The 27,852-nt window shown below is 44.3% G+C and overlaps 1 protein-coding gene across 4 annotated transcripts in view; it reads right to left on the bottom strand.

The window, feature by feature from the left end:
• LOC141106515 (uncharacterized) overlaps window positions 1-24,895 on the bottom strand; it is a 31,205-nt gene extending 6,310 nt beyond the window's left edge. Inside the window, exons 1-9 of one of the 4 annotated variants that reach the window (XM_073597339.1) lie at window positions 24,791-24,895; window positions 17,097-17,181; window positions 15,949-16,029; window positions 15,670-15,824; window positions 13,749-13,848; window positions 13,367-13,456; window positions 12,462-12,557; window positions 9,150-9,238; window positions 1,535-1,631 (exon numbers count right to left, since the gene is read on the bottom strand). In XM_073597339.1, coding sequence (XP_073453440.1) covers window positions 1,535-1,631; window positions 9,150-9,238; window positions 12,462-12,557; window positions 13,367-13,456; window positions 13,749-13,848; window positions 15,670-15,824; window positions 15,949-15,979 — 658 coding nt within the window. In that variant the 5' untranslated portion in view covers window positions 15,980-16,029; window positions 17,097-17,181; window positions 24,791-24,895. The remainder of the gene's footprint in view (window positions 1-1,534; window positions 1,632-9,149; window positions 9,239-12,461; window positions 12,558-13,366; window positions 13,457-13,748; window positions 13,849-15,669; window positions 15,825-15,948; window positions 16,030-17,096; window positions 17,182-24,790) is intronic. The other 3 variants (XM_073597340.1, XM_073597341.1, XM_073597342.1) reach the window with 3 other exon arrangements.
• Window positions 24,896-27,852: the final 2,957 nt, after the last annotated feature.

The raw sequence follows: 27,852 nt of genomic DNA, 5'->3' as shown, positions 1-27,852 counted from the left end.
TGCACTGGACACTGGGCAAGGCTGCAGATGGACACGATAAGGCTGCATTGATGGGCATTTTAATGTAAGTTTTTTTTCCTTAAACTTCCCTCCTAAAAGTTTTTTTCCTTAAAATCCCTCCTAAACTTGGGGTGCGTGTTATACGCCGATAAATACGGTATATAAAAATGCCATAAATCTATCTCCAATTTTGTAGATGCTATAACTTTTGCGCAAAGCAATCAATATACGCTTATTGCGATTTTTTTTACCAAAAATATGTAGAAGAATACATATTGGCCTAAACTGATAAGGAAATTTATTTATTTTTATTTTTTTTAATTTGGGATATTTATTATAGCAAAAAGTAAAAAAGATTGTGTTTTTTTCAAAATTGTCGCTCTTCTTTTGTTTATAGTGCAAAAAATAAAAACCGCAGAGGTGATCAAACACCACCAAAAGAAACCTCTATTTGTGGGAAAAAAAAAAGAAGACAAATGTTGTTTGGGTAAAACGTTTCACAACCGCGCAGTTGTCAGTTAAATCGACGCAGTGCCGTTTCGCAAAAAATGGCCTGGTCAGGAAGAGGGTAAATTCATCCGGGGCTGAAGTGGTTAAAGAGGAAGTAAACTTCCTTTACTGACTTTTACATATAGGTAAGCATATAATAAGGCTTACCTATAGGTAGTGTAAATACTGTATCTCCTAAATGTGCACCGTTTAAGAGATATTTACATTACATGCAGCCAGTGACATTACTGGCGCATGCGCTCTGAAGAAACGGCCACCCGTGGTGTTCCTTCTGAGCTCCTGTGCACATGCGCGTGAGTGACATCATCGCAGCCGAAGCCTGCGAACCCGGAAGCAAGACGGGTGAAGATGGAAGCAGCTGCAACGCTGACATTGCGGCACTGGAGAGCTTCATTTTAAGGTAAGTTTCACATAATGTGCTAGTATGCCTTGCAGGGAGAAAAAATAAATCCAGCGGTATACAACCGCTTTAATATTCTAGTCAATGAAATGAACACTAGAACGCTTGACGTGCCTAAATGTGTCTAAATGTTTTTGAAAATTCGCTGCTTTAGGCGTGTTCTTGACTCTGCCTTCTCTTTTCAAGAGAAATGAGTTTAAAAGAGCTGAAGAGTGCATGAAGCCTAACTATATACTGTATTTCTTGCAACTACCATGACCCACCACTAAAAACAACCCAAAATAAATTTTCCTCTTCCTGACGTGCATGGGGATACCACATGTATTATTTTTTCCTCTGTATCCATTTTAGGGCCCAGAAACAAAAGTGTGTGTGTGCATTTTGCCTTTATGGACTTCTTTATTATGTGATCATTGTGAATGGCTTTCACAGTGATCATTTGAGGAGGAGCCCATCCTACCAGTTTCTGATCATCATTCTATGACCACATGCTATCGATGACAGCTCTGGAGGTGCACAACATCATGGTCTCCATACAAAACAGATATGCATGTATATGAGAGAACAGAATAAGCCCCACCCAGTGTACAACCGCCAGGAAGGGATTAAGCAATTTTTACTCACCTGTTCTGATCTCTGGAGGAATTTCCTCCTCCTTATATAGTTCATCGCTCCTCATGTCCGCATCTTTATCCTCTTCAACTTTAATCGTTTTTACATCCTGAATACCACAAAACAATAGACAGCAAGTTACATAGACTATGGTTACAATGCATGAGATCATGCAACAAAATCAGTTACATCACACTTCCTAAAGCATATCTAAACCCAAGAACTAAAATGTAATACATTCCTCCTCACCAGTCCATAGATGTGGTGGCTGCATTTGTTTTTTTCCCAAGTTAGAGTAAAGTTTTTTTGTTTTGTTTTTTGTACTTGTACCTACAGGTAAGTATATAATAAGGCTTATCTGTAGGTATAGTGATTATCTCCTAAACTTGCATGGTTTAGGAGATATTCACACTGCATGCAGCCGCTGACGTCACCAGTGCATGCGCTCCAAGACACTGAGCCATGTGGAGGTAGAAAAGAACAGTCAAAAGACCTGCGTAACAAGGTAATGAAACGTTACAAAGGTGCAAAAGAATATAAAAAGATATCCAAAGCCTTGAATATGCCAGTCAGTACTGTTTAATCACTTACTAAGAAGTGGAAACATAGGGGCTCTTTTGATACCAAGCCAAGGTCAGGTAGACCAAGAAAGATTGCAGCCACAACTGGCGGAAGAATTGCCAAGGATACAAAGAAAAACCCACAGGTAACCGCAGGAGAAATACAGGCTGCTCTCCAAAAAGACGGTGTGGTTGTTTTTAAGGAGCACAATTCAACGATACTTTAACAAAAAAGAGCTGCATGGTTGAGCTGCCTTTACCGTGCCAGTGCCACAAAAAAGCCAATGAGGCATGTCAGGGTGTTGTTGGGCATATTGTAACCAGGCTTTTTTGTGGAACTTGTACAGTAAAGGCTTCTTTCTGGCAACTTGACCATGCAGCTCTTTTTTATTCAAGTATCATCGTATTGTGCTCCTTAAAAACAACCACACCATCTTTTTTCCAGAGCAGCCTGTATTTCTCCTGAGGCTACCTGTGGGTTTTTCTTTGTATCTCGAACAGTTCCTGTGGCAGTTGTGGCTGAAATCTTTCTTGATCTACCTGACCTTGGCTTGGTATCAAGAGATCCCGAAAATTTCCACTTCTTATTAAGTGATTGAACAGTACTGACTGGCATATTCAAGGCTTTGGATATCTTTTTATATCCTTTTCCATCTTTGTAAAGTTTCATTACCTTGTTATGCAGGTCTTTTCACTGTTCTTTTCTACCTCCTCATGGCTCGCTCAGTGTTTAGCCTGCTTAGGGCATCCATGTGAGAGCTAACAAACTCATTGACTATTGCCATTTTAACCACTTGCCGACTGCCGCACACACATATACGTCGGCAGAATGGCTCGTACAGGCAAATGGGCGTACCTGTACGTCCCTTTGAAATAGCCGCCTTTTGGGCGTGCGTCCGCCGCATGCCATGGGATCATGCCCGTGGGTCCCGCAAACTCGATGTTCACCAGAGACCCGCTAAGGAGAGGCAGAACGGGGAGATGCCTATGTAAACAAGGCATTTCCCTGTTCTGCCTAGTGACATGACAGGGATCTACTGCTCCCTGTCATCGGGAGCAGTGATTACTGTCATGTCAGTGGTAGCCCCTCCCCCCACAGTTAGAATCACTCCCTAGGACACACTTAACCCCTTGATTGCCCCCTGATGTTTAACCCCTTCCCTGCCAGTGTCATTTATACAGTAATCAGTGGCTATTTATCGCACTGATCACTGTATAAATGACAATGGTCCCAAAATAGTGTCAAAAGTGTCCAATGTGTCCGCCATAATGTCACAGTCCCGATAAAAATCACAGATTGCCGCCATTACCAGTAAAAAAAAAAAAAAGCATAATAAAAATGCTATAAATCTATCCCCTATTTTGTAGACACTATAACTTTTACGCAAACCAATCAATATACACTTATTGCGATTTTTTTTTTTTACCAAAAATATGTAGAAGAAACATATAGGCCTAAACTGAGGAAAAAAATTTGTTTTTTTTTAATATATTTTTGGGGATATTTATTATAGCAAAAAGTAAAAAATATTGCTTTTTTTTTAACAAAAATGTCTTTTTTTGTTTATAGCGCAAAAAATAAAAACCGCAGAGGTGATCAAATACCACCAAAAGAAAGCCTTATTTGTGGGAAAAAAAAGGACCTCAATTTTGTTTGGGTACAACGTTGCACGACCGCGCAATTGTCAGCTAAAGCGACGCAGTGTCGAATCGCAAAAAAATGCTCTGGTCAGGAAAGAGGTAAATCCTTCCGGGGCTGAAGTGGTTAACCTGTGTGTGCCACCTTTTGTGTCTGTACCAAAGCCAAACATTCCAGGGTATGTAAATTTTTTATCAATGCCATTTTTATTATTATTATTATTATTATTCAGGATTTATATAGCGCCAACAGTTTACGCAGCGCTTTACAATATAAAAGGGAGACAATACAGTTATAATACAATACAATACAATACAATAGGATTAAGAGGGCCCTGCTCAGAAGAGCTTACAATCTAATAGGGTGGGGCAGGTGGTACAAAAGGTTGTAACTGTGGGGAATGAGCTGGTGGAAGTGGTAGGAGATTAGTTGGAGACGTGATAGGCTTTCCTGAAGAGATGAGTTTTCAGGGATTGCCTGAAGGTAGCAAGAGTAGGGGATAGGGCCATTTGGTTGATTTCTCTTATCATTATGATTTAAAAAGGATCCAAAAAACTATGTGATAATAAATGGCTTCATGTGATTGCTATCCTTAAATAAAAGACCGTTTTTTGGCATGAACAGTCATATTTTCAATACTAATGCCAAAATTTCACAATTTCTGCCAGGGTATGCAAACTTTTGAGCACAACTGTACATACTACCACATTATGCCATCGTCTTGCTGGTTTTTTTTTACTACCGATTTAAGTACATTTTCTGCAAGTAAAGAAAAACGAAACAGAATTTCACTCTCTCAATCAACATTGATTATTTTTATGCTACTGATTATCCTTATGCTACTAGCATTAGTAAATTAGATAGGAAAGTATATCATATTTTCTTTTTTATTAAACCTTTTTTTTTATTTCTTCAGTTACTTCCTGGTTTATTGCCTAGGAAGATGATGTCATACATTGCAGGAGTCTTCAGGGGGGAGGAGGGGGAAAGGGGTTTTCTCAAGCACACTCTCCTGCATGCATGCTTGAGCTAAGGTCAGATGGATTCCAGTAAGTAAATGATACATAAATAATTTGTCCTTACGCAAGATGGCCTTGGCCAGAAATACTAAGGGGGTGTTTTTCAAAGCGATTTCCCAACAAAATAAAGCATAGAGACATGGATGGATGGGGGAGTTTGCTTTGAATATTAAAAATGAACTAAATTGTGTTTCTGGTTTGTGGTACTCAGATGCAGTGAAGATCCACTTTAATACATAGTTACATAGTGCGTGAGGTTGAAAAAAGACACAAGTCCAAACTATGTGTGTGATTATATGTCAGTATTACATTGTATATCCCTGTATATTGTGGTCGTTCAGGTGATTATCTAATAGTTTTTTTAAACTATCGATGCTCCCCGCTGAGACCACCGCCTGTGGAAGGGAATTCCACATCCTTGCCGCTCTTAAAGAACCCTCTATGCAGTTTAGGGTTAAACCTCTTTTCTTCTAATTTTAATGAGTGGCCATGTGTCTTGTTAAACTCCCTTCTGCGAAAAAGTTTTATCCCTATTGTGGGGTCACCAGTACAGTATTTGTAAATTGAAATCATATCCCCTCTCAAGCGTCTCTTCTCCAGAGAGAATAAGTTCAGTGCTCGCAACCTTTCCTCATAACTAAGATCCTCCAGACCCTTTATTAGCTTTGCTGCCCTTCATTGTATTCGCTCCATTTCCAGTACATCCTTCCTGAGGACTGGTGCCCAGAACTGGACAGCATACTCTAGGTGTGGCTGGACCAGAGTCTTGTAGAGTGGGAGAATTATCGCTTTATCTCCGGAATTGATCCCCTTTTTAATGCATGCCAATATTCTGTTTGCTTCATTAGCGGCAGCTTGGCATTGCATGCCATTGCTGAGCCTATCATCTACTAGGACCCCCAGGTCCTTTTCCATCCTAGGTTTCCCCAGAGGTTCTCCCCCCAGTGTATAGATTGCATTCATATTTTTGCCACCCAAATGCATTATTTTTGTACAATAAATCTCATTTGCCATGTAGTTGCCCACCCCATTAAATTGTTCAAATCTTTTTGCAAGGTTTCCACATCCTGCGGAGAAGTTATTGCCCTGCTTAGCTTAGTATCATCTGCAAATACAGAGATTGAACTGTTTATCCCATCCTCCAGGTCGTTTATGAACAAATTAAATAGGATTGGTCCCAGCACAGAACCCTGGGGGACCCCACTACCCACCCCAGATCATTCTGAGTACTCCCCATTTATCACCACCCTCTGAACTCGCCCTTGTAGACAGTTTTCAATCCATGTCCTCACGCTATGGTCCATGCCAACGGACCTTATTTTGTACAGTAAACGTTTATGGCAGGGGTCTCAAACTGGTGGCCCTCCAGCTGTTGCAAAACTACAAGTCCCATGAGGCATTGCAAGGCTGACAGTTACAAGCATGAAACCCATAGGCAGAGACATGATAGGTCTTGTAGTTTCGCAACAGCTGGAGGGCCGCCAGTTTGAGACCCCTGGTTTATGGGGAGCTGTCAAATGCTTTTGCAAAATCCAGATACACCACATCTACAAGCCTTCTGATTACTGCTAATGATACCGTTCCCAATACTAAAATCTTGTATATAGTCACTTATAATCCCCTCCAAGAGCTTGCATACTATTGATGTTAGGCTAACTGGTCTTTAATTCCCAGGGATGTATTTTGGGCCCTTTTTAAATATTGCTGCTACATTGGCTTTTCTCCAATCGGCTGGTACCATTCCAGTCAGTAGACTGTCAGTAAAAATTAGGAACAATGGTCTGGCAATTACTTGACTGAGTTCCCAAAGTACCCTTGGGTGCAAGCCATCCGGTCCCGGTGAATTATTAATGTTAAGTTTCCCAAGTCTAATTTTACGATTAGGGCTATAGTGTCAATTCTGGCAGCAAGAGTCAGAGGCTTTTATTGGCCAGAATGACAGGTGTTTGTGAATAGCTGCAGGGGCTCAGCCTACACAAGGCAATGACAGGCTGACGGTAGCCGCAGCTGTCCGTGGCTGTTTGGATTTAATAGAACAGCCACTGTTTACCCAAAGTTAGGGACAGATGATCAGTTAGGGAAAAATAGCAGATGACAGACAGACGGCATCTGGGGACAAACATCTATCCCTAACTGAAGATAATGTCTGGATATGCAAACTGCCACTATCAGCAGCTCTTCACAAACATCTGATATTCTAGCCACAGAAAGCCTTTGATTTTTGCTGCCAGAAATTGCGCAACAGCAAGTGTGAATGAGGCCTAAAAACCGTTAACCTCCATGGGGAGTCCAAAAAACAGGCATAGGGGCATACAGTGCAGGATATTAGAGGTGTCTGGTTCAGACAACTGTATCAATTTGCAGCTTACATTGGTGGTCATTATGCTAGTCTCAAACATGTCTTTGACCTAACCTATTATGTCTGACTGTTTTTTTGAAAAATTGCAGTACATTACTTCTCTGTGTCAATAGCTTGAAGTGAGACCCAATAGACTTGTATCCAGCCATTGCCCAAGTTTAGTTACACTATATACAGTATCTCACAAAAGTGAGTACACCCCTCACATTTTTGTAAATATTTTATTATATTTTTTCATGTGACAACACTAAAGAAATGACACTTTACTACAATGTAAAGTAGTGAGTGTTCAGCTTGTATAACAGTGTAAATTTGCTGTCCCCTCAAAATAACTCAACACACAGCCATTATTGTCTAAACTGCTGGCAACAAAAGTGAGTACACCCCTAAGTGAAAATGTCCAAATTAGGAGCAAAAGTGTCAATATTTTGTGTGGCCACCATTATTTTCCAGCACTGCCTTAACCCTCTTGGGCATGGAGTTCACCAGAGCTTCATAGGTTGCCACTGGAGTCCTTTTTCACTCCTCCATGATGACATCACAGAGCTGGTGGATGTTAGAGACCTTGCGCTCGTCCGCCTTCCGTTTGAGAATGCCCCACAGATGCTCAATAGGGTTTAGGTCTGGAGACATGCTTGGATAGTCCATCACCTTTACCCTTAGCTTCTTTAGCAAGGCAGTGGTCCTCTCGTAGGTGTGTTTGGGGTCGTTATCATGTTGGAATATTTACCTGTGGCCCAGTCTCCAAACTGAGGGGATCATGCTCTGCTTCAGTATGTCACAGTACATGTTGGCATTCATGGTTCCCTCAATGAACTGTAGCTCCCCAGTGCCGGCAGCACTCATGCAGCCCCAGACCATGACACTCCCACCACCATGCTTGACACACTTGTCTTTGAACTTATCATCTGGTTGCCGCCACACACGCTTGACACCATCTGAACCAAATAAGTTTATCTTGGTCTCATCAGACCACAGGACATGGCTCCATATCCATAATCCATACCCTTAGTCTGCTTGTCTTAATTAAACTGTTTGCGGGCTTTCTTGTGCATCACCAGTTTGATGCAGTGTGCAGTGTATGGTCTGAGCACTGACAGGCTGACCCCCCACCCCTTCAACCTCTGCAGCAATGCTGGCAGCACTCATACATCTATTTCCCAAAGACAATCTCTGGATATGACGCTGAGCACGTGCACTCAACTTCAAACCGCTGTATGGTCTTGGTCACCATGCTGAAGCTCAGTTTCAGGGTCTTGGCAATATTCTTATAGCCTAGGTCATATCTTTGTAGAGCAACCATTTTTTTTTCAGATCCTCAGAGAGTTCTTTGCCATGAGGTGCCATGTTGAACTTCCAGTGACCAGTATGAGAGAGTGAGAGCGATAACACCAAATTTAACACAACTGCTCTCCATTCACACTTGAGACCTTGTAACACTAACGAGTCACATGACACTGGGGAGGGCAAAATGGCTAATTGGGCCCAATTTGGATATTTTCACTGAGGGGTGTACTCACTTTTGTTGCTAGCAGTTTAGACATTAATGGCTGTGTGTTGAGTTATTTTGAGGGCACAGCAAATTTACACTGTTATACAAGCTGTACACTCACTACTTTACATTGTAGTAAAGTGTCATTTCTTCAGTGTTGTCACATAAAAAGATATAATAAAATATTTACAAAAATGTGAGGGGTGTACTCACTTTTGTGAGATACTGTATGTCTATAAGTCGTATTGTGCAGGTATGACTAGAATTTCAGAGGATTGGGGCCAGAGTGGATTCAAATATATTTTGAGGACAGAGAAAGCAGCTGAGCTGCTGAAAGAACGATTCCAGTGCTTCTCCTGGGAAATTTGAGGAGGAGTTGCTCTACTACAGTGCACACAACCACAGAGGGCAGGGATGGCTTGTGTTAAGGTACGTTTACTGCATATGAAAACCATTGATTGTTCAGGAGTTGCTGCTGACACTGACACCAAATAAGGAGCTGTTTCACTTTCTGACACCACCACTTCAATATCTCAGAAGACCCCCAAATCCATTTACCTGGTAATCCAGCGGGAGTTGGAGATCTCTTTCCAGTGAATTAGGGGGACTGGAACATCTTTCTGGTGTATTTCCTTTGCTAGCTCCAACTGTAAAAGCCACACATGCGGTCACATAAAGTGTAAAATAAAGTTAACACAGTGTTCTGAACATTTAGAAAATACGTATAGTTACACTGCTAATAGTTAGAGCGGAGTTCCACAAAATGTTGTGTTTACTTTTAATAAACACACACTCACCTGTCCTACGGTCAGAGATGTAGCTACCCGAACCCTCACTTCTCTCCCTCGCCTCTCCACGGTGCCGGCATTGCAAGTGTGGGCACCCGGCTGTGACAGCTTGCGGCTTCACACCCGCGTGCACACTGCACACGCGCGAGTCACGCAGCGCCTTCTCATTGGTTGGGAAATCTTCCGGGACCTGTGACGTGCCCCAGAAGATTGCAAGGAGGGAGGGGGAGGCAGGTCGAGCGGAAGTGGAAGCAGGTACCTGTCAAAACCAGGTACCTGCTCCCCCCCCAAAAAAAATGACATGCCAAATGTGGCATATTCGGGGGGGAGGAGTGCTTAAAGCGGAACTTGCCCTTTTGCTGTATATGCTAAGTTTGTATTTTCTCAATAAAATGTTTATGCAAAAAAAAAAAAAAAAATTACAACTTCAAAAAACTCATCATACCTCTTACTAAATACCTTGGAATGTCTACTTTCAAAAAGGGGTCATTTGGGGGGTATTTGAACTGTCCTGGCTTGTTAGGGTCAAAAGAAATGAGATAGACTGTCAGTACTTCAGGTGTGATCAATTTTCAGAGATTGGCATCATAGCTTGTGTAATTTTCACAAATACCAAATAATCTACACCAATTTGGGTTATTTTTAGCAAAGATATATAGCAGTATAAATTTTGGCCAAAATGTATTAAGAAAAATTACTAATTTGCTAAATTTTATAACAGAAACAAAGGAAAATGCATTTTTTTAAAGAATTTTCAGTCTTTTTTCTTTTATAGCACAAAAAATAAAAGACCTAGCAGTGATTAAATACCAGCAAAAGAAAGCTCTATTAAATTAAATAGGGACACACTACCATCTACAGCAGGGGTCTCAAGCTGGTGGCCCTCTAGCTGTTGCAGAACTACAAGTCCCATGAGGCATTGCAAGGCTGACAGTTACAAGCATGACTCCCACAGGCATGATGGGACTTGTAGTTCTGCAACTGCTGGAGGGCCGCCAGTTTGAGACCCCTGATCTACAGGCTTCAGTGGTACCTGCAAGCTAAAGGCTTATTTTGTGAATGAAGCCTCCAGCCTGAGTGTGATCTCAAAGTCATAACGCACATCATAATTACATGATTGAAAACTGCTGTGATTGGTTCCTGATCAATAGTGGCGACTGGATCGGTCAGAGGCAGCCAGGTCTGAGGTAGCATCTACACATACAGCAGGGGATTCACTAAAACTGGTGAACACAGAATGTGGTGCAGCTGTGCATAGTAACCAATCAGCTTCTAACTTCAGCTTGTTCAATTAAGCTTTGACAATAAGGGCCGGTTCCCACTGGTGCGATGTCCGACATCGCATGTGATTCGCACCGCTGCAAATCACATGCGATCTCTGTGCGATGCGATCTCAGCCATACAGATAGTATGGCTGAATTTGCATCACATTCAGACCAAACTCACACAGGACCCTTTTTTTGGTCCACAGCAGAATCAGATTGCATGGGTGTTCACACCCATGCGATCTGATTCCTATCCGAATTTGCAGATCGTACTGCAATATGCAAACTGATTTGGGGGTGTCATTAACTTTTAATTGACACTCCCAGCAGTTTGCATAGGGCAGTGTGAACTGCCGCCAGAAGACACCGCCGTGGATTTGCAGGGTTCCCGCATCGCAGCAGTGTGAACCGGCCTAAAACCTGGAAGCTGAATGGTTACTACGCACAGGTGCACCAGAGTCTGCGTGCTCCAGTTTGGGTAAATCTCCCCCACAGTGTCAACTGTTTTATGCCAAAGGGGAAGTGTATTTTAACCAGGGCTTTTTTTCAGCAGGAACATGGAGGAACGCAGTTCCGGAACCTCCAACACTGAATGTATTTTATGGCAAGGTGTGCTGGAAGGTATATTGATGCTGGCTCCTGGGGGGTCTATTGTTGCTGGTGGGGATCTATTTTTTTTTGTGGGGGTCTATTGTTGTTGGCTGGGGGGGTCTTATGTTTCTGAGGGGGGGGGCAATTGTTGCTGGGAGGGATCTACTATTGAGGAAGAGGTCTATTGTTGCTGGCTGCTGGAGGGTCTATTGAAGATGGCTGCTGGGAGATCTGTTGTTACTGCTGAGAGTCTATTGTTGCTAGGGTGGTATTTTGTTGGGGGGGGGGGGCATTGTTGCTGGTGGGAGGTCTGTTGTTGTGTGGGGGATCTATTGTTGCTGTGGTGGGATCTGTTGTTGCTGGGGGAGTCTTCAAAAATTCCATACAAATTATTTAGTAGCACAAAATGAGACTTGGTTATGTATTGTCTAAATGGGGCGGTACTGAGAGATGGGTAGGGGGTGGAGCCAAGAGACAATGTTCAGAGGTGGGTAGGGGGCAGAGACAAAGGGTGACTCAGAAGGGGGGAGATCCTGCACCTATTCTCTGAGAAAAAAAAAGCCCCAATTTTAACCTACCTTCATAACAGGTTGTGGCGCAGGGAAACATTTAGCAACAGATTGTGGGTTGGAAGAGGTTAAAGCGGAGTTACCCCCCTCCCTCCAAAAAGTAAAAGTCAGCAGCTACACTAGCTGCTGACTTTTAACATTAGGACACTTACATGTCCTGGAATCCAGCGATGTCGCAACCCCAGCCAATGTTTCCATCGGCTGCTAAAGCCACCATTGCCGGTAAGGGAACCCGGCAGTGAATCGCTCCCTTACTGGCCCAGCAGCAGGGGAAGGAGGAGGGGGGTCCAACTTTTGACGTACCTCGCTGCGGCGGGGTCCGACGAAAGTGGGGACAGGGTACCTGTCAAAAACAGGTACCCGCTCCACCCTCCCCCCCCGAAAGGTGTCAAATGTGGCACCGGAGGGGGGGGGAAGTATCAGATAAGCGGAAAATCCACTTTTGGGTCGTACTCTGCTTTGAAGCGGAACTAAACCCATCGAATTAACAGTTTCAAAAAACAGTCACATTCCCAGCATGTCAGGATGCTAACTGTCATATTTGCCCGCTCCCCCCCAAAAAAGTGCCAAATATGGCAGTGGAGGGTGCAAACAAGTGGAGTTTCCACTTTTGGGTGGAGCTCCACTTTAAGAGGGATCTGAATGTGCATCACTCACCTATGCTGATCTCTATAGGAATTTCCTCCTCTTTGATCCTTGCTTGTCTTTCGTCCTCCACCTTAGCTTTGACCTCTTTCTGCGTGTCTCTGGAATCTGTGAAAAAAGATGAGAGTAAGCAGGGGCGGCCCATCCATTCAGGGCGCCGCCTCCCCATTCCCCTTTCAGGACGCCGGGAGCATGAATTACAGCGGCGGGGTTTGTTTTTTTTTAAGCATCTGATCAGAGCCAGAGGCTCTAATAGGCTTCAAAATGAAGTGGGCTCTGGACGCAGAGCATTGCGCTCGTAGCCCACACAGGTATGTTAGAATAATTAATATTTGCTATTGTAACACTGAATCGCCTCTCCACCAATCAGGAAGAGCGGGTGTGAGACGCGTTTCCCGATTGGCCGAAAGGAGAAGCTTTCTGATTGGCAGCCGAGGAGGAGGGAGGAGATGGAAGCCACTGAGCAGGGGAAAGAGCTAGGTGAAGCCGGCCGTGGTTGACATACACCAACTAACTGACCGACCCAGTGGGTGGGGGTGGCGGGTGCACTGTTTGCCGCCCCCCCAAAATAATTATCACCAGCCGTCACTGAGAGTACGTGTACTAAAATGTATGAGAGACCCCAGAGAGTGTGTGTGGGGGGGAGACTGGTCACTTCTCTTGGCTGGTAACACACAATGACATGATGTGAGGAGGAGAGCCGGAGTCTAATAGAGGCTGATGTCTCTTGACTCCCCCACTGGGCACATACTGTCTCCCCATTACTGTCTACTGACAGAGGAGGGGGGGGGGAGATTGTAGTTACTGAACAAGGAGAATTTGGGATTCTTTTCTGGATTGAGACTGTATTCACACCCGAGGGACGCAACGCATTTGGCTTCAAAGCAGCTTTTCTGAGTTTAGTGTTTATTACTCACCTATGGTAATATATGGAGAAATTTCCTCCTTTTGAATAGCTTGTAGTTCCTTCTCTTCACGTTTGACCTCTGTCTGAGTGGCTCTGGTGTCTGTGAATAAAGATGAGAGTGAAGCCCCCTGTACTGAGATGTATGAGAGACCCCAGAGAGTGTGTGTGGGGGGAGACTGGTCACGTCTCTTGGCTGGTAACACACAATGACATGATGTGAGGAGGAGAGCCGGAGTCTAATAGAGGCTGATGTCTCCTGACTCCCCCACTGGGCACATACTGTCTCCCCATTACTGTCTACTGACAGAGGAGGGGGGAGAAGAAGAGATTGTTGTAGTGACTGAACAAGGAGAATCTGGGGCTCTTCTCTGGATTTAGTGTTTATTACTCACCTGTGCTGATCTCTGGAGAGATCTCCTCCTCCTTACATGAGTCATCATCCTCAAAGAACAAATCATCATCTTCAACTTTACCAACAATTAGGCCTTCACCCTGGATTAGACAAATCACTTAAATTAGTTTTAAAGAGTTTTATAAGATTAGCAAAACAAGACCTATTTTTTTAAAGTGACACTAAATCCTGGTTTAAAAAAAAAGTATGTATTCTTAGCCCCTTCCCACCACTGCCTCCTGGCCCTTTAACAGGATCTAAATGCCGGGAGGCAGAGGCAGTCATTCCAATCATGTGACTGCTGGTAGTCACATGATCGGAAAGCTCCCGATTGCTAGTATGCATCGGAGCTCTCGGGTATCTGCTCGTTACTGCACACAAGAAAGTGTTTATTTTTCACATACAGTATATGTGGCCACTCGGAGTTAATCCCCACCCGCAAGAGGCGGCATAAATGTGGCAGGTCGGCTGGAAGAGGTTAACTCAAAAAATACTTTCTATTGCTCTCAGCCTCCTCCAAATTCTTTTTTTTTTCTGCTGCGGTTATCTGACTTCCTGTTATAAGATGGCTATGTTTGTTCTCCATGGTCTCACTGTATGTAGGAACTTAGCCACTCTCTCTTGCTTGCTCCCGCAGATGGACTAGGCACTATGGACTATGGGATGTGTAGTGTGCAAATAGCAGTACACATGACTGCAACTAATGTGCGCTGCATATTCCAAACAAACAGAAGTGAGCTCCGTGGGTGAGGCGAAACATGTTGGGGGGGCGTGGCCTGGGTGGAGTTAGGCTGAGGCTGTTATCACTTATTGCACCACAAAACAATCTCCTGCGCTTGGGGGCTTAGTCTATAGATGATTGGTGCAGCCAACCCTTTGGCTAGAATGTGGAATGTCAGTGGTCTTGCCGCCCTCCTCAGAACAATGGGTATCCTTAAAACTGAAACCTATAAAGAAGAAAGAAGGGCGCACCGACCTTGTGCATTACCAAAGATAACATTTATTAAAAACTGTAACAGCAGTAGTCATACTCACAAACAAATGTGATAAAAAGGTTTGTCACTACACCAGCAAATGGAACCATGTCACCGCTTTGGCTCTGAGGAAGAGGGTCCTCCCTCGAAACACATAAGCCATTTGCGATGCCATCTGGTCCTCCTCAACATCTGGTCCAGGTCTGGTCCTTCTCAACATCTGGTCCAGGTCTGGTCCTCCACAACATCTGGTCCAGGTCTGGTCCTCCACAACATCTGGTCCAGGTCTGGGCCTCCACAACATCTGGTCCAGGTCTGGGCCTCCACAACATCTGGTCCAGGTCTGGTCCTCCTCAACATCTGGTCCAGGTCTGGTCCTCCACAACATCTGGTCCAGGTCTGGGCCTCCACAACATCTGGTCCAGGTCTGGTCCTCCTCAACATCTGGTCCAGGTTGCAGGTGTCTAGAGACACGGTTCCAGTTGCTGGTGTACTGACAAGCCTATTTATCACGTTTGTTTGTGAGTATGACTACTGCTGTTACAGTTTTTAAAAAAATGTTATCTTTGGTAATGAACAAGGTCGGTGCGCCCTCCTTTCTTCTTTATATGCATTACTTATTACACTCCGGGTTTGTATGGTGTGTGGTGGCTGAGATTTTTTCTTTGCTTGTTCTGCGGATTCCATCGAGTCAGGGTGGACTCCTAGCCTGACCTGTACCCTCAGTGAAATACACCGAATAGGGGACATAGATGCCAGAGCGGAGACCTTAAAGTCAGATAGCTTAGGTTCACAAACAGAAGTGAGTTTGAAAATAAGAGTTTCGGGAGCTCATGGAGGACATTACAAGGAGGAAGAAAAACACAGTAAAAAACGTTTTTATGAAAAATAGATTACAAGGCCATTAAGTATATGTGTATGAAGAATAAGGTTATTGTTCAGTGTCACCTTAAGTTGCCAATTATGACAGATTAGACTGTGTCCATACTCTTTCTTCTTGCTTACTAGACAACCCTTTAAGATCTTGTGACCCTTCTGTATAGAATCCTGGGAATACAGAGGACGGGGACATCTCTCTGGGGGATTTCTGTTACTGGATCCATCTGTAGGAAACACACACACTGACTGAATACATTGTTTCTATGTCCTTATATCAGAGGATGTGTGTATCTAGGTGGATCCCCAATACTCTTCTCTTCTTTACAAGAAATGAAAGTCTCCTCTTACCCGGTGATGTGAGGGGCGGCTGGCTCGACATAATGACTTCCTGGTAAAAATTCTGGCTGGTCCCTTATAAATTCAGTTGATCTGTAAGGGTCAAATAGTAACAAGTATTTAGAATAAAAAGAGTAGAGATGGCTACGTGGGAAATGGCCCTAACAGCCAGATTTTTTGAGTGATACGATTTTGAGCATTGTAATGCCCCGTACACACGGTCGAATTTTCCAATGGAAAATGTCCGATCGGAGTGCGTTGTCGGAAATTCCGACCGTGTGTGGGCTCCATCGGACATTTTCCATCGGATTTTCCGACACACAAAGTTTGAGAGCAGGATATAAAATTTTCCGACAACAAAATCCGTTGTCGGAAATTCCGATCGTGTGTACACAAATCCGACGGACAAAGTGCCACGTATGCTCAGAATAAATAAAGAGATGAAAGCTACTGGCTACTGCCCCGTTTATAGTCCTGACGTACGTGTTTTACGTCACCGCGTTCAGAACGATCGGATTTTCCGACAACTTTGTGTGACCGTGTGTATGCAAGACAAGTTTGAGCCAACATCCGTCGGAAAAAATCCTAGGATTTTGTTGTCGGAATGTCCGAACAAAGTCCGACCGTGTGTACGGGGCATTAGTGATAAATGAATTGTGTAAGGGTAGATTCACACTAGAACACAGTGTGGGAGACCCGCGATCCGTGTGCATTTGCTGAAACCACATTTACAATGCACTGCAGTTGCAATCTTCAGCGGGTGTTGATTTTAAGTTAACAACATCCTAAACACAGGTCACCAACACAGTTGCACCAGATCGCATGGCACAAGATTCCCATGCAATCTGGTTGCAGTGCGTTTCCAAGAGTAGTGCATAAACTACTCTGGTGCGACTTCAGTCCACTCAATATGAATGGACTGAAATCACACCACACTAAATCATTGCATCCCTGTGCGACTAATAGTGTGAACCAGGGCTAAGGGTCCAATAGCAATAGAAGTTGGACAAACAGATGTTTTCAATGTATTTCCAAAGAAAATGGAAGCAATCATTTCATGCAACGTTGTAATGAGTGTTAATAACAACCCGCTGTGATCACATTGAGGTAGACATGCAAACTTCCGGAGGCTGCAACTGCTGAGCTCCTTGGATACTGACCTGAAACAATCAGCCAGCTTGTGAAGTCAGCCTTTCTGATCTTCATACTTGTTCGGGGTCCATGATTCAGAACGTTTTAAAGGCTCTGGAACAGCATGACAGGCAATGAGCATTTTCAAAACAAGAGCTTGGTGAAGTCAGCCTATGTGTTATAAGTTTCCTTTAACCTGCAAAACACATATATGAGACGGAGGTGGGTTTTTTCTATGGCACTGCATATGGGCCTTTGTGTTTGTGCTTACTGAAGCTTTGAAAGGATGGAAGCGCCACACCAGCTTGTACGCCCTTGAAATGCATTGGTGTTACAAAATCATTTTTTTTAAAAGGTCTATACAAACTGGGGTGGTGCTCCCACCCTTTCAAACCTTTAATAAACTCTTCTGGGGGTCCAGCAAGACCCCACAGTTGCTGGTGAGCAGCTTCTAGGCCCATAAACCACCCATTGCATTATAACGCATCTCCATAAGGTTCAGCGTTCCTACACCCCAAATATTGCTGGAAGCATGCTCCATAGCAAGCTCCAAGCATGGAAACCAAGCTGTCACAGACGGCTCATGGTCTCGTACTACAGATCGGGAACCAGCAAGAGTGGCTCCTGATAACATGATCGCTGTGTTAGCCTGTGATTGGCAATCACATTGAGATCTTGTTTACATGAGTAGTAATCTGAAGAGCGATCTGCATATGTATCGCTCTTCAGAGAGCATTTGACGGTCAGTGAAGAGGCTTCCTCACCGCCCGCTTTAACCCCTTGATCGCCACATGCGGTTGCAGGGCATTTGCATTCATATGGGGTATAATTCCTGCTGTGGCTGTGAAGCAAAGCATCATGGCAACAGCATGTGTACACTCCTGGCAGCTACCTCTACAGCTACAGGGGGCAGTAAAACTGTGGCTCTACCATGGGGTTTTACCACCCCCCAACCTCATGTGTGAACAAGCCCTCAGTGTGTTTAGGTAGGGTAACAATAAAAGCAAAATATGCACCATTGTTTTTTTTGGCCCTACTACAGGTACAAACATTAAAGTGGTTAACTGCAGCTAAATGCATCATCCTGGTATCTCCCGTCCCGCTGGGAAACCCGGGATTGCAGCCGGCAATTTCAGCAGCTGACCATAGAGATCGTCAAGGACCAGAAGGTCCCCGGTGAACTCTATGGTATGTGAAACCGGAAGCGATGAGCATTTTCGGCACTTCCAGTTTCCCCGATATAAACAGTGCCATTTTATAAACTGGTAAAGCATCTGATCGCATACATAGGAAGCGCACGCATATGTTATAGTGATTGTAGAGTTTTTTTTTTTTGTTTTTATTTTAATAACAAACATGTCATACTTACCTCCTCTGTGCAAGCTGGGTTTTGCAAAGAGTGGCCCCAACCCTTCTTTCTGGGGTCCCCCAGCGGCGCTCATTACTCCTCCTCTTCTCGAATGCCCCTACGGAGAGACGCCTTCCTTGGGGGCACTCGTGCGTGCGCGCTCCCGAGTCCTGCTACTGCGTCCATTGACACAGACAGCAGGACTCGTCCCGCCCCGTGTCACTGGATTTGATTGACAGCAGCGGGAGCCAATGGCTCCTGTTGCTATCAATCTATTCAATGAGGACCTGAGACACCAGCTAGAGCTGCTGTGCTTGTTTCCATTGCTGGATCGGGTTGAGGTAAGAAAAAGGGGGGTTCTGTGGAGCTTCTGCAGTACAAAAGGTTTTTCACCTTAATGCATAGAATGCATTATGGTGAAAAACCGTGAGGGTTTACAACTCCTTTAACCACTTCCGGGCCGCCACACGCCAATATACGTACTCACTTTGAGGATGGCTATCGTTGTTATTGCAGCAGCTAGCTGCCATAACCCCGGTATCGCTGCGTTCGGCCGGCGGTCCGGTACAAGATAAAAGTAGTCTCTGCGGCGGATTCGCCGCAATATCACTTTTATCGGTGGCGGAAGAGGGGCTCCTCCCCCTCCTGCCGTGATCTGGTGCCCTCCGCTGCTTACCGGAGCCGTCGGCAGCGGCGGAGGAAATTGGATCCTTCCCGTGGCTGTGCATGGAGACAAGTGAGGGGAAGATAACCCCCACCCGTCTCCATGACATTGCAGGGCGGAAGAGACGTCAAAAGGCCCATTTTTTTTTTTTTAAAGACAAAAATTATATATATATATTTTTTTTTTTTTTTTTTTTTGCATTTTAGTGTAAATATGAGATCTGAGGTCTTTTTGACCCCACATCTCATATTTAAGAGGTCCTGTCATGCTTTTTTTCTATTACAAGGGATGTTTACATTCCTTGTAATAGGAATAAAAGTGACACCATTTTTTTTTTTTTTTGAAACAGTGTAAAAATAAAAAATAAAAGGTAAAATAAATAAGAAAAAAAAAAATGTAAAAACGACTCATCCCGATGAGCTTGCGCGCAGTAGCGAACGCATATGTGAGTAGCACCCGCATATGAAAACGGTGTTCAAACCACACATCTGAGGTATCGCCGCGATCGGTAGAGCAAGAGCAATAATTCTAGCCCTAGACCTCCTCTGTAACTTAAAACGTGCAACCTGTAGAATTTTTTAAATGTCACCTATGGAGATTTTTAAGGGTAAAAGTTTGTCGCCATTCCATGAGCGGGCGCAATTTTGAAGCGTGACATGTTGGGTATCAATTTACTTGGCGTAACATTATCTTTCACAATATATAAAAAAAATTGGGCTAACTTTACTGTTGTCTTTTTTTTTAGTTAAAAAAACTGTATTTTTTTTAAAAAAAATGCGCTTGTAAGACCGCTGCGCAAATATGGTGTGACAGAAAGTATTGCAACGACTGCCATTTTATACTCTAGGGTGTTAGAAAAAAAAAATGTATAATGTTTGGAGGTTCTAAGTAATTTTCTAGCAAAAAAAAAAACAGTTTTTTACTTGTAAACAACACATCTAAAAAAGAGGCTCGGGGTTAAGTGGTTAACAGTGTTTGCACCACACATGTGAGGTATCGCTGTGAACGGTATAGCGAAAGCAATAATTCCAGCACTACACCTCCTGTGTAACTCTAAACTGGTAACCTATAAAGGTGTTTAAAGTGTTACCTATGGAGATTTTTAGGTACCGTAGTCTGGCGCCCTTCCACAGGTGTATGCAGTTTTAAAGCGTGACATGTTAGGTATCTATTTACTTGGCATAACGTCATCCTTTATATTTTACCAAAATGATGGGTATTATATTGTGTGCAATACAATTAAAGAGTATTTTTTCCAAAAACCACTGTGCAAATACTGGCATAAAGAATTGCAACACGCATCATTTTATTCTATAGGGCCTCTGCTAAAAATATATATATAATGTTCGGAGGTTCTAATTAATGTTCTACCCAAAAAAATGTAGATTTTTATATGTATGTCAGAAATAGACCGGTACGGAAGTAGTTAAAAAAAAAACAAAATCGATGCTTTATAATCACTTTAAATAATGTACACACATGTGGTATCACTGTGAAAGTCAGGAGCAGGGGAATTTATTTCTTTTTGGTGGTGGGTCAGGGTAATGGCAAGAAATACACGGCTAAATTTTAACCACTTCAATACCAGGCACTTTCACCCCCTTCCTGCCCAGGCCAATTTTCAGCTTTCGGCGCTGTCGCACTTTGAATGACAATTACGCAGTACGGTACCCATATGACATTTTTATCATTTTTTTTGAGACAGATAGAGCTTTCTTCTATTGCTGGTATTTAATCACCACTGGCTTTTTTATTTTTTGGTAAACAAATGAAAAAAGACAGAAAATTTTGAAAGAAAGAAAAAACTTTTCTTTTCTTCGTTTCTGTTATAAAATGTTGCAAATAAGTAATTTTTCTTCTTCACTGATAGGCACTGATAGGCTGCAGTGATAATCAGAGCACTGATGATCAAAGTCCTAAATATCAGTATAAATGTCCCCTGTTGCAGGAAAGCCGGTTATCGGTAATCAGTGCCCTGATTATCTGTTCAGGTCTCCCCTGTGAGGAATTTCCGCTGATCGGTTCTCTTCACACAAGAAGCGAGGAGAGCCGATAACTGGCACTTCCTTGTTTACATGTGATCAGCTGTGATTTGACACAGCTGATCACATGAGCAAAGAGCCTCAACATTGGCTCTTTACCGAGATCTGGGTTGCGCCGTATCCCAGGGTTGGGACTGGGGGACTGAGGCGACGTCATATGACATCGTCCCAGAATGAGAGAGCCACCCCGCCGCTGTCATTAGTCTATACGGCGGGCGGGAGGTGGTTAACCGGAAGATTTGGCTGCTCAATGACCAGGCGATTTTTTGCAATACGGCACTGCGTCGTTTTAACTGACAATTGCGCCGTCGTGCGACGCTGTACCCAAACAAAATTAACGTACTTTTTTTCCCACAAATACAGCTTTCTTTTGGTGGTATTTAATCACCTCGGCGGTTTTTACTTTTTGCGCTATAAACAAAAAAAGAGCGACAATTTTGAAGAAAGCACAATATTTTGTACTTTTTGCTTTAATAAATATCCCCAATTTTTTTTTTTTTAAAAACAAATTTTTTTTCTCAGTTTAGGCCGATATGTATTCTTCTACATATTTTCGGTAATAAAAATTGCAATAAGCATATATTGATTGGTTTGCGCAAACAGTATAGCGTCTACAAAATAGGGGATAGATTTATGGCATTTTTATTATTATTTTTTTTTTTTTTTACTAGTAATGGCAGTGATCTGCAATTTTTGTCGGGACTGTGACATTATGGCGGACACTTTTGACACATTTTTGGGACGATTGACATTTATACAGCGATCAGTGCTATAAAAATGCACTGATTACTGTAGAAATGTCACTGGCAAGGAAGGGGTTAACACTAGGGGGCGATCAAGAGGTTAACTGTGTTCCCTCAGTGTGTTCTAACTGTAGGTGGAGGGGACTTACTATAGGAGATGACAGATCGTTGTTCCTAGTTATTAGGAACTCACGATCTGCCTCTCCTCTCCTCACAAAACAGGGATTTGTGTGTTTACACACACACGTCCCTGTTCTGCCTCTCGTGCCCGCGATCGCGTGTGGCCGCGGTCATCGCGACCGCCGGTCACAAGCATCGGTACCCCCGCAGTGCTATCCTGCTTAAAGGAGCCGACGTACAGCTACGACGACTCGCGGGATCGTGCCGACCTGCGGCAGTATAATGACGGCGGCTGGTCGGCAAGTGGTTAAAATGGTTCTTAAAAGCGGAGGTCCAATTAATTATTTTTTTTTAAACTATTCAAACCTTTACATATTGTCCATGTTACACTAACTTGTTTGGTAAAATGTCCAGTTTCGTACGAAAAATGTAGTATTAAAATGTGGTGATGGCAGGTTACATCTTGATTGTGGGCATGTGAAGCCCACAAGCATAAACTTCCTGGATGCAGTGAATTCTGAGCTACCAGCATTCATCACTCGCTCCCGCACATGCTCAGTTTGTACTGCGCAGAGCGCCGTAAACTTCCACGTTGCCATCACAACGGGCGGCGGCGTCGGAAGTTCCCGTCCCGTTGTGATGGCAACAAAGATAACACAAAACACACACACACGAAGTAAAGCTCAAACGTGACTGTCGTCATCGCGTCACTTCTGGTTTCCGAATTTCGCGAGAATTAGCAGCGGGCATCCGCACTGACTCCTGGGAATAATTAAGTGCTCCCAGGAGACAGTGCGCCGCCAGATATGACAACCATACCCGCCCATACCCGCGGGGGTCAGAGACAGGAAACAACCAAGAAAACACGGATATACAGGTACCCCCTCTGGAAAAAAAAAAAAATTCCATTTGACGATGTATGCAATGCAAGAATGCGATGGAGGTTAACTAAAAAATGTGTGTGGACCTCCGCTTTAAGCCTAAATTTTTTTCACCTTAATGCATTCTATGCATTAAGGTAAGAAAAACTTCTGTGCTGAAGAATCCCCCCCAATACTTACCTGAGCCCGATCTGATCCAGCGATAGACACCAGAGCAGCGGCTCTCACCGCTGTCAGCCTCCTCTCTGGGCAGATTGATAGAAGTGGGAGCTTTGCTTTGCAGAGCGAGCGGGGCCAAGACAGGGGGGCTCAGGAGCGAGTACACACAGGGGTCCCCATGGAAAGCAGCTTTCCATGGGGGCACTTGCCAAAAAGAAAGTGAAAATGAAAGAAAATGCAAAATTTTGGGTTGTTCCTAGAAAAGTAATAGAGGAGAAATCCTCCAATGGGGACACTAGTTTAGTGTTTCTCAACTCCAGTCCTCAAGGCGCCCCAACAGGTCATGTCTGCAGGATTTCCCTCAGATGAAACGGCTGTGATAATTACTAAGGCAGTAAAACAGATCAAATCACCTGTGCAAAATAACGGAAAGCCTGAAAACATCATCTGTTGGGGCGCCTTGAGGACTGAAGTTGAGAAGCACTGCACTAGCTCATGTGACCTGGGGGTCCTGAAGGGATTCCCTAACTTGCAGGCATTTCCTCTCACTTCCTGTTTTGGCTACGGGACAGGAAGTGAATGAAAATCTCCCCAATTGGACACAGATGGCAAAAAATGAACTGATAGGGGTTATAACCCCCTCTTACTCTATCCAAAAGGAAAGAATATGTTTTGCCTATAGTTCTACTTTAAATCTTCCTTTCTGCACATCTGCGTTTCTGCATGCGGGTTTGCATGCGTTTTCCGTGTGTTTACATGCATTTCCAGTGCATTTTTTTTAGGAGTATTTTCAATTATTTACATTTTTTTTAACAAAGTTGCATTTACACACATTTGCGCGTGTTGATACACATTGGGGGTTATTTACGAAAGGCAAATCCACTTTGCACTGCAAGTGCACTTGGAAGTGCAGTCGCTCGAAATCTAAGAGGTAGATCTGAAATGAGGGGAAGCTCTGCTGATTTTATCATCCAATCATGTGCAAGCTAAAATGCTGTTTTTTTATTTTCCTTGCATGTCCCCCTCGGATCTACAGCGACTTTACTTTCAAGTGCACTTGCAGTGCAAAGTGGATTTTCCTTTAGTAAATAACCCCCATTGTGTTTATGCATGTTCGCGTGCCCCAGTGCAGAAAAACGCAGAATACCGTATTTTTCCTAAACGCACATGAAAGCACTGCAATGGTGTAGATTAGGCTCAGTAGAATACATTCAGTTTTATTGCATATGCATTCGTACTGCATTTATTCTGCGTTTGATGGGTACATTCCCCATGCAATGTAGTAGAACAGAGCCGTGGTGCGATAATCTGAAAGTAAACCTCTTCTGCAGTACAATGATTACACTCGGGGTGTAGCGAGATAAAAGCCACCATAAGGTGCCAAAATACATCTTTTAATGGTCTTTATGGCTGCTAGGTAATCCCCATAGATGTCTATTGGGCCGGAAACAAATGACTACAGACCAAAGAGGACGGAAGCCTTGGACTGGAGGACGGCAAGCTTCACAGACTGAGATCTCCACACTGGGGGCAGGGAAGTATAAAGTGCATTGTTCACCCTGATAAACCAATCACACCATGCTAGAGTTCCCCTTTAAGATTTAAAGCAATACACTGCACAGAATGAGAACTGCCATACAGCCCCTGGCTTTGTGCTGCTGTCCTGCAAATGACCCCTGACCTACCTTAACGGGGTCACATGACCCCTACCCTGTCCACCCAGTATGCTGGGAACCCCTTGTATCATAATAAAAAGACACTATTACCTCCTCCTCACTGGGCACACATTCCCCAGACTCACAGCTCCACCAGAACAGCAGCTCCTCCCCTCCTCCTTCTATGGGCTACGACAAAATGGCCACCGACTAACTCCTCCAGCACAGAGGACAACTCTTTTAATAGTTTAAATATTTATTCACAAGTGAGTTATATCTTTGGATTGGAGGTAGATAACCCCATACAGGTGATATTCTAATCGTTTTGTTACACAAAGTAAACATTTAGGTAACCAGGAAGTATTTGTGGTGATGGAACGCAAACACCGGAAGTTGTAGACATAGACCGGAAGTTGTTGTTGTGATAGAGGGGAAACATTGTCAGCTCTGTTATTCATTTTCCTATATAAGAACAGCAATAGCACTGATTAGAAGAAAAGCTATACACATTATATTTATATATTCCCCATAGTGCAAGGTCGGCTTTAACCCCTTGTCATCCAACTGCCCTGCCCCCATAAAGACAATGACTTACAGACAGTTTCTTCCACCCTCAGGCAATCCCTACCTAGTTCCTTTACCATCTACTAGAGATATTCTGATAACAGCTGCTCAGTCTCCCCTTCTCTGAAGTGAAGGGGAGACTGTGATCCATCTTTTTCATTGTTATATGACTAATCCCACTTGTCACGCCCTAATGGCCCCTTTAGGAAAAAGTTTCTACATAGCGATGACTTTTACTATATGGGTCTAGAACTGCTATTCTGTGTTTCTTGGTCTACAAGAAAATGGCTGCCCCCTCCTGCACTAAGGAGGCTCATTACCCTAATATGCAAACAGGTGCCCTCTAATGGTGGCAATAGTTTCACACTGTATAATGTAAAATTGTATCAAATACTTACTGTAATTTTCCATTCCTGGCACCAATCCATATGTATACTGCCATGCTACAAAAGGAAATGCCGCTCCCAGGACCGCCAGACCTGGATAAAAACTCCCGCCCTACTCAGCCTCACAGGTGCTGGCTCTGCACGATTATGTGAAGGAAGAAAAGCAAACCTGGACGGCCGCACTCAATGAAAAATGGAGCATCTTGTGAAACGCGTTAGCTGTTGCTCCTGTATCATCCACCTCTGATGTGACTTATTTTGGATTTTTAACGTTTTTGTAAAAATAAAGATGCTCCATTTTTCGTTGAGTGCGGCCGTCCAGGTTTGCTTTTCTTCCTATACTGCCATGCTGGCATCAGGAAAACCGAAAATTGTATCAAATACCTTAATTTTCTTTTCCATAGCATGGCAGCTAAGGTTATAGCTTTTCATGTGACAACACTGAAGAAATGACACTTTGCTACAATGTAAAGTAGTGAGTGTACAGCTTGTATAACAGTGTAAATTTTCTGTCCCCTCAAAATAACTCAACACACAGCCATTAATGTTTAAACTGCTGGCAACAAAAGTAAGTACACCCCTAAGTGAAAATGTCCAAATTGGGCCCAAAGTGTCAATAATTTTTGTGGCCACCATTATTTTCCAGCACTGCCTTAACCCTCTTGGGCATGGAGTTCAGCAGAGCTTCACAGGTTGCCACTGGTGTCCTCTTCCACTCCTCCATGATGACATCACGGAGCTGGTGGATGGTAGAGACCTTGCGCTCCTCCACCTTCCATTTGAGAATGCCCCACAGATGCTCAATAGGGTTTAGGTCTGGAGACATGCTTGGCCAGTCCATCACCTTTACCCTCAGTTTCTTTTGCAATGCAGTAGTCATCTTGGAGGTGTGTTTGGGGTAGTTATCATTTTGGAATACTGCCCTGCGGCCCAGTCTCTGAAGGGAGGGGATCATGCTCTGCTTCAGTATGTCACAGTACATGTTGGCATTCATGATTCCCTCAATGAACTGTAGCTCCCCAGTGCCGGCAGCACTCATGCAGCCCCAAACCATGACACTCCCACCGCCATGCTTGACTGTAGGCAAGACATACTTGTCTTTCTACTACTCACTTGGTTGCCGCCACACATGCTTGACACCATCTGAACCAAATACGTTTATCTTGGTCTCAACAGACAACAGGACGTGGTTCCAGTAATCCATGTCCTTAGTCTGCTTGTCTTCAGCAAACTGTTTGCGGGCTTTCTTGTGCATCATCTTTAGAAGAGGCTTCCTTGTGGGACGGCAGTCATGCAGACCAATTTGATGCAGTGTGCGGCGTATGGTCTGAGCACTGACAGGCTGACCCCCCACCACTTCAACCTCTGCAGCAATGCTGGCAGCACTCATAAGTCTATTTCCCAAAGACAACCTCTGGATATGATGCTGAGCACGTGCACTCAACTTCTTTGGTTGATCATGGCGAGGCCTGTTCTGAGTAGGGTTGCCACCCGTACGGGATTGACCCGGACAGTACGGGTTTGGCAACTTGTGCCCGGGTTTCTGTCCCCTGGAAACCCGGGCACAACTAATATCCAGTGCCTCTGTCTGTGTCCCGTCCTCCGCCCCATAGCTCTGTATTTATTATGTGGCCGGGGCGGCTGTGCGGCGCGTGCCTCTCTGCTCCATATCACAGACCGCCGGTGTAGCCTGTCTGTGTAAGAGGCGAGCAGCCGTGAGCTCCGACCGACCTCACGGTCCTCATCTCATGGAGCCTCGGCCTCGCCCTCTTCCTGCTCCACCACAGCTGGGGACCGTGGGAGACGAGAGGTGACAGGGGAGCCCGAGACCTTGTCAGCAGCACAGCGGGATGCGGGAACCCAAAGGTATGATCGCAGCGGCAGCCCCCTCCTCTCTGTCAGCCCCCCCTCTCCTATCTGTCAGCCCCCCCTCTCCTCTCTGTCAGCCCCCCTCCTCCGTGTCAGCCCCCCTCCTCTCTGTCAGGCCCCCCCTCCTCTCTGTCAGCCCCCATCTCCTCTCTGTCAGCCCCCCCTCTCCTATCTGTCAGCCCCCCTCTCCTATCTGTCAGCCCCCCTCTCCTCTCTGTCAGCCCCCCCTCTCCTCTCTGTCAGCCCCCCCTCTCCTATCTGTCAGCCCCCCTCTCCTATCTGTCAGCCCCCCTCTCCTCTCTGTCAGCCCCCCCCTCTCCTCTCTGTCAGCCCCCCTCTCCTCTCTGTCAGCCC

This window comes from Aquarana catesbeiana, linkage group LG08 (assembly GCF_042186555.1).
Source record: "Aquarana catesbeiana isolate 2022-GZ linkage group LG08, ASM4218655v1, whole genome shotgun sequence".
NCBI lineage: Eukaryota > Metazoa > Chordata > Amphibia > Anura > Ranidae > Aquarana > Aquarana catesbeiana.
The sequence above is the reverse complement of the archived record's forward strand: the minus strand, read 5'-3'. Positions and strand labels throughout refer to the sequence as shown.